Source organism: Sturnus vulgaris, chromosome 2 (genome assembly GCF_052056855.1).
Source record: "Sturnus vulgaris isolate bStuVul1 chromosome 2, bStuVul1.hap1, whole genome shotgun sequence".
Taxonomy (NCBI): domain Eukaryota; kingdom Metazoa; phylum Chordata; class Aves; order Passeriformes; family Sturnidae; genus Sturnus; species Sturnus vulgaris.
The window spans coordinates 88,039,967-88,045,966 of NC_142244.1; the positions used below are offsets into that span (position 1 = coordinate 88,039,967).

General features: G+C 34.6%; 1 protein-coding gene across 3 annotated transcripts in view; it reads left to right on the plus strand.

Moving 5' to 3' along the window:
- UBE3A (ubiquitin protein ligase E3A) overlaps window positions 1-5,377 on the plus strand; it is a 51,961-nt gene extending 46,584 nt beyond the window's left edge. For all 3 annotated transcript variants that reach the window (XM_088159974.1, XM_014892550.2, XM_088159973.1), the window contains 6 exons: window positions 578-783; window positions 2,938-3,102; window positions 3,486-3,641; window positions 3,740-3,813; window positions 4,279-4,422; window positions 4,640-5,377. In XM_088159974.1, the coding sequence (XP_088016100.1) occupies window positions 578-783; window positions 2,938-3,102; window positions 3,486-3,641; window positions 3,740-3,813; window positions 4,279-4,422; window positions 4,640-4,760 (866 nt within the window). In that variant the 3' untranslated portion in view covers window positions 4,761-5,377. The remainder of the gene's footprint in view (window positions 1-577; window positions 784-2,937; window positions 3,103-3,485; window positions 3,642-3,739; window positions 3,814-4,278; window positions 4,423-4,639) is intronic.
- Window positions 5,378-6,000: the final 623 nt, after the last annotated feature.

Sequence of the window (6,000 nt, forward strand, 5' to 3'; positions counted from 1 at the left end):
ACAATGGTCCTTGAAACAAGCAAACAAATCTGTTGGGCATCTAACTCTAAAATCATGTGTGATGGTCAATCCCTGCTCCATCATCACAGTTTCTAATTAAGTAGTAGGGTTGCATCTAGGGTTTGCTGGAACTGGCCATTAAGGAAAGGCTGTCACTTTTTAGTAATTAGAGTCCTTCAGGACTTCAGTCCTTCATGTTTCTGACTGTGCTCTTTTCTTGTACTGCTGTATTTATCAAAGTAACAATTGCTGTTGTCCGTGTGCTGCTAGTTCCTCAGTAGTGGAGGGCATGAAAGCTTGTGTACATGCAGCTTCAGTGAGTGTTGCAGGATGTTGTATCACAGTTCTCTTACACCCTTTTAGTGTGCAACACACACTTTCAGATGTGAGTAACAGTGTTTCCAGCAACTTCAGTCACCCTAAGGTAAGTAGTTTCTCTTTGCTATTCAGTTCAGGATAATGTTAAGTTAAACATGTTTTAAAGGCTAGTGCAAATGGGTTTATAATGATATGTTTTATGTGCCATTTTTATTGAATTGCAACCATAATTGTTCCACTTTTTTTTTTTTTTAAACAGGGATGTTCACATATGATGAGTCTACAAAACTGTTTTGGTTTAATCCGTCCTCTTTTGAAACTGAGGGTCAGTTTACCCTGATTGGCATAGTACTGGGACTGGCTATTTACAACAACTGTATACTGGACGTGCATTTCCCCATGGTTGTCTACAGGAAGCTAATGGGCAAAAAAGGAACTTTCCGTGATCTGGCAGACTCTCATCCTGTGAGTTCATTATGTTCTTTGAGTTTAATAGTGCATTTTCCATGCAATAATTTAATCTGTATTTCAGTTAAACACATGATCAGTGTCAGAACTGAAAGTGAAATAACCATTTGTGTAAAGGGTCTGTATTGGTTAAAATAAATTCATAAGCAATAAAACTTCTTGCTACATTTGGTTTGGAGGAGGTAAAATTGTGACATCTGAATCGGTCTCAGTATCAACAAAGCTGTATTTTTTTACTACATAAACTCCTAAATGTTACTAAGAATTATTAAGCATAAACAAGCATGTCTCTTCCCATAGAGATTTCTAAAATTGGACTGTTTATAGCTATTTGTAGAAGTAAACTTCTACCCAAAAAAAGTGCAAGTAAGAGTAAACATGCAAAGGTGTGATGCTGTGATGCTCTTACTGGCTTTTGTCTAAAGCAAGAGGCAGATGAGGCAGTTTATGAATATCCCTAGAATTAATGAATATCCCTATCAGATCAGTGATGAGTGTCCATCTTCCCACACCCATTCCCAGCCAGTGGCTGTACACAAGCACTGAGCTGTACATGTGCTCTATTAGATAGAGCACACAAGTTTGTGTTCAGGATGTCTTGGCCCTGCTCCACCTGCAGTCAGAGATCACCAGTGGCTTCCCCTCATGTTTCTGGTAGGAGTTGTTAGCAAGATTCTTTTGGTTTCAAACGATGGGACACTTCCCTATTATAAGCAGTTATACAAAATCTTCATATTTTCAAAAAAGATTAGTAAAATGATATTGTTTAAAAAGAACTTGGCTTTCATTTTTGAAAATGGGGCATGTGTAATCAAAAAATACAGTATCTGGTCTGCTTTGGATGGCTACATACACCAACATGACAGATTCCACCAGTTTCTCTGTATAATGATGTTGAGAAAGAGTGCCCCAAGTTTCCTCTGACTTTTATTACACACTCATAAGTTTTTGTGACAAAAAAAAAAAAAAGTGAATGTATTTCTATGGAACAGGGCAGTCAGGGCATTTCCTAATTTTTCTCCCCTTCTGTTGTATTTTTCCTCTAACATACTGATTTCTTTTAAAATAATAATTTTTTAACTCTTCGTGTTCTCATATGACTTAAACACTTCAGAGCTTTTCAAACCCAAAATAAAATAAAATTCACAGTAGTCAAGCCTCTAAGTGCTTCTTCTAATAACTGCAGAGCATGGAGAATAGGATGGTCACCAGCCCTCACCACCAATGGTTCCAAGTCCAGTGATTTTCAGTGCAAAGTCCTTTTTAAATGTCCTGTGGAAGAACCAAAAACACAGTTAGTGAGAGGTTGAGGCTTACATGTTAGCTTTCCCGTTTCAGTTAAAACACTGGGGGGAAATGTATTTTTTCTATTTCACTATAAAAACACAGTTGCATGCATCTGTCACTTTCACCTTCGCTTTGTATTCTTTAGTCCCTACACCTCTATTGCAGCCAAATAATTATTCCTTTGCTGCATAGTCGTTCGTTTCCAAGATAGTCTTGGGCTTTTCCTAAGGCATAGCAGGCAGGAAAGCTGCTTGTTCCTTTGAATAGAGCAAATTCTTACAGGTAATTTCAGATTCCACCTGGTAAATTCTGACAAACTTGTGATTTTTTTTATTTTTGATTCATAAATGTCTTCCTCTGTTAAAGACTACCCTGTCTGTGTTGCTTTAGGATTACTTCCTAGTTGGTTTCGGTTTTAAATAAGTAGAAGATAAAAGCCTGCTTTCTGAATTTTATCTGCTATAAAATACAGGGGTTTATTTGATTTATAACTCATAAATGTTCCCCTTACTAGTGTAACATATTCTGGATGCCTAAAGTAAAGACAGATTCAAAAGACTCAAGAAGACGTTCTTAAAGGCTCTTAAACTGCAGGCTTGACCATTGCATTTTGGAAGATTGGTGGGTACTAAAAGGCTATTTTAAGGGAGTTATCAGTGGTTGCCATGTTTCCTTTTTATCTTAATATCTTCTGTTGTTTCTCTTTCCAAATACTGAGCTTAATAAATAATTGTTTGGACTGCTATGGCAGATTTTTAGGTGACTTGTGTCATAGAATATAACAACCCTTTTTTGAGGCAGGTGGTTTCATGTGGAATCTATCAAAGCTTATTTTTGACAAACATGTATTTCTTATTCTGTTAGGTTCTGTATCAGAGTTTGAGAGACTTACTAGAGTATGAAGGAAGTGTGGAAGATGATATGATGATCACGTTTCAAATATCTCACACGGATCTCTTTGGCAATCCAATGATGCATGATTTAAAGGAAAACGGTGATAAAATTCCTATCACGAATGAAAACAGAAAGGTACACTCAGCTTTTTAAACAGAATCTCTGTAGTTCTTTGATATACTGTATGTAGAATTATGTAGAACCCTACAAAGGTTTGGTCTCGTAATTTTAAATTTAAAAGGCTTTTAAAATTGCCATAGCACAGTGTGGTTGTGAACAGAAAAGGCTTCTTTTAAAGAAAGCATTGATACATGGACATGTAGCTTCTGGGTGGGATGTTTGACCTCTTTGAGCAGTATTTGAGACTCATTCTTTTGTGTTGCTGAATAAAAGCTGAGCTCAGATAATTTGTGTAGAATTACAGAATTATATGTATTTTGGGATCTTGTATTTTTGGGAGGTACTTGAAGTGGCATGTGTTGAAGCACTAAGGTTTTTTGGGGTCTATTTCCTTGCAGGAATTTGTCAATCTGTATGCTGACTATATACTCAATAAATCAGTAGAAAAGCAGTTCAAGGCCTTTCGGAGAGGATTCCACATGGTGACCAATGAATCTCCTTTGAAATATTTATTTAGACCAGAGGAAATTGAATTACTTATTTGTGGAAGTAGGGTAAGAATTTTGAATATACACTAGAGAGTGGAGCTTTTTTGGTTTTGATCCTGAGTATATAATTAGTGGTCATCTTTAAAAATATCATTTTCTTACAGAATTTAGATTTTCAAGCACTAGAAGAAACTACAGAATATGATGGTGGCTATACAAGAGACTCTCTTATTATTAGGTAATTTTTTTCTAATTTTGTAAAGATAAAAAGCATTTCATCTGCTTGTTTCTTCATAATGAATTTGATATTGTAAGATTTAGTATTTTTGTAGTAATGGAGATGCAAATGTCTTATGTGTAATTTCACTTTTCTCAGGTACTGTCATTAGAAAAGAGGAGATGCTATAAGCATTGTTGAATCAGTATAATTCCTTAGGAAATAGGAATAATAAAATATCTGCAGAACACAGCCAAATTAATGTTTAAAGACAGTTAAACTGCACTGTTTAGTACTATTTCTATTTCTGAATCTCATTTATTGGTAAATCCATACTAAGAGTTGTGGTTTATGAATGCAGCTTGTAAACTTGATGTTAAGACTGATTAGAATTATTACACCTTCAAAGCTCAATTACTTCTGAAATTCTTATTTATATCAAAGAAAGTTTACAGTTTATTTACTTTTTGATTTCTTCTTTGATAGGGAATTCTGGGAAATAGTCCATTCATTTACAGATGAACAGAAAAGACTATTCTTACAGTTTACAACAGGCACAGACAGAGCCCCTGTGGGAGGACTTGGAAAGTTAAAGATGATCATAGCCAAAAATGGTCCAGATACAGAGAGGTAAAAAAAAAACAAACAAAAACTCTGCATTTTGCATGTTTCTTTTATAAATGTAAATGAATTCTGTGCTTTTAAATGATTAACCTAGTTAAATCTGAAAGTCGAATCTATAAGAAAAGTTTATTTTCTTCAAATTCATTATTTTTGACTTGTGAAATGGAGATGTGTTTCTTTTGCATGTTCCAAGATCTGAATTCTTGTATTTTTTGTCCCACAGGTTACCTACATCTCACACATGCTTTAATGTACTTTTGCTTCCGGAGTACTCAAGCAAAGAAAAGCTTAAAGAAAGATTATTGAAGGCCATCACATATGCCAAAGGATTTGGCATGCTGTAATAAGTATAACAAAAGGGATTAAAAAATGATGGTGATGATGTCCCTGTCCAAAAAGGCCATAAGATAGTGAGCTACAGTAGTCACCTGTGTTTGTGCCTCCCTTCTTTACTGGGGACATTGGGCTGGAACAGCAGATTTCAGCTGCTTATATGAACAAAATCTTTATTTTTTCTTTTAGCGTGAAAGTGTTACATATTCTTTCACTTGTATGTACAGAGAGGTTTTCCTGAATATTTATTTTAAGGGTTAAATCACTTTTGCTTGTGTTTATTACTGCTTGAAGTTGAGCCTTTTTGAGTATTTACAAGAAAACAAACTGTACTCTCCCAAGGAAAATATTGCCATCATTTGTAGACCATGTAACCTTCAAGTATGTGCTATATTTTTGTCCCTGTATCTAATCGAATCAAGAACTGTACTTTTTGAAGAGTTTGCTTTTGAAACTTGAAGTCTTGAAAAACAGTGTGATGCAATTACTGCTGTTCTAGCCCCCAAAGAATTTCTGTGCAAAATCTTAAGAATCAATAAAGATGGAAGGGAGAACTTGGAATGTTAAATTGCAGCCTTGAGAACTTTACTTTAGTCACAGCACAACAATTAAAATTCATTTCACTATATGTTGTCTTCACATGTCTTGTAATAAACTGTGTTTTTAATTAGGAAACATTTCTTAGCATATGAAAAGTTAGAAAATTTAGTTACTTTTTTTAAAAAAGTTTACTGGGGAAAGTGCATTTTCAACTGAACAGCTTTAGAGTAGGGAGTGAAGTGTCTGGAAAAAATATAGGAAGTTTTTGCTATATTATTAACAAAGCATGTGGAAGTGCACTTAAAATGAAGTTCTATTCTTAATTGCCTATTATGTTGACATTTAAAATAGACAATCCAAAGTCTTCCCTACATGTTATGTCATCATCATTTATTTAATGAATCATTTTTCCTACCTATCAAGGCACATGATCAGTGTTGCACCATAGTCTAGAGGGATGGCTACTGTATTTTAATCTCATCTAACAATAAGCAAAATTGAACAATATTAAACGTGAGGCCTACTTCATGTTGTACACTTCCAACCATTAAATGAACTGTTAGAAAGTAAGTACTAAGGTTATGTTCATCTACTACATAAAGTATTCAGTAGGTTTTTAATTTAACTCTACAAATCATATCAGAAATAAATCCTTTACCTTTCTTAGTCTGTGTTTAATGTTAATTTCTCCTGTTGCAATATACGATGAAG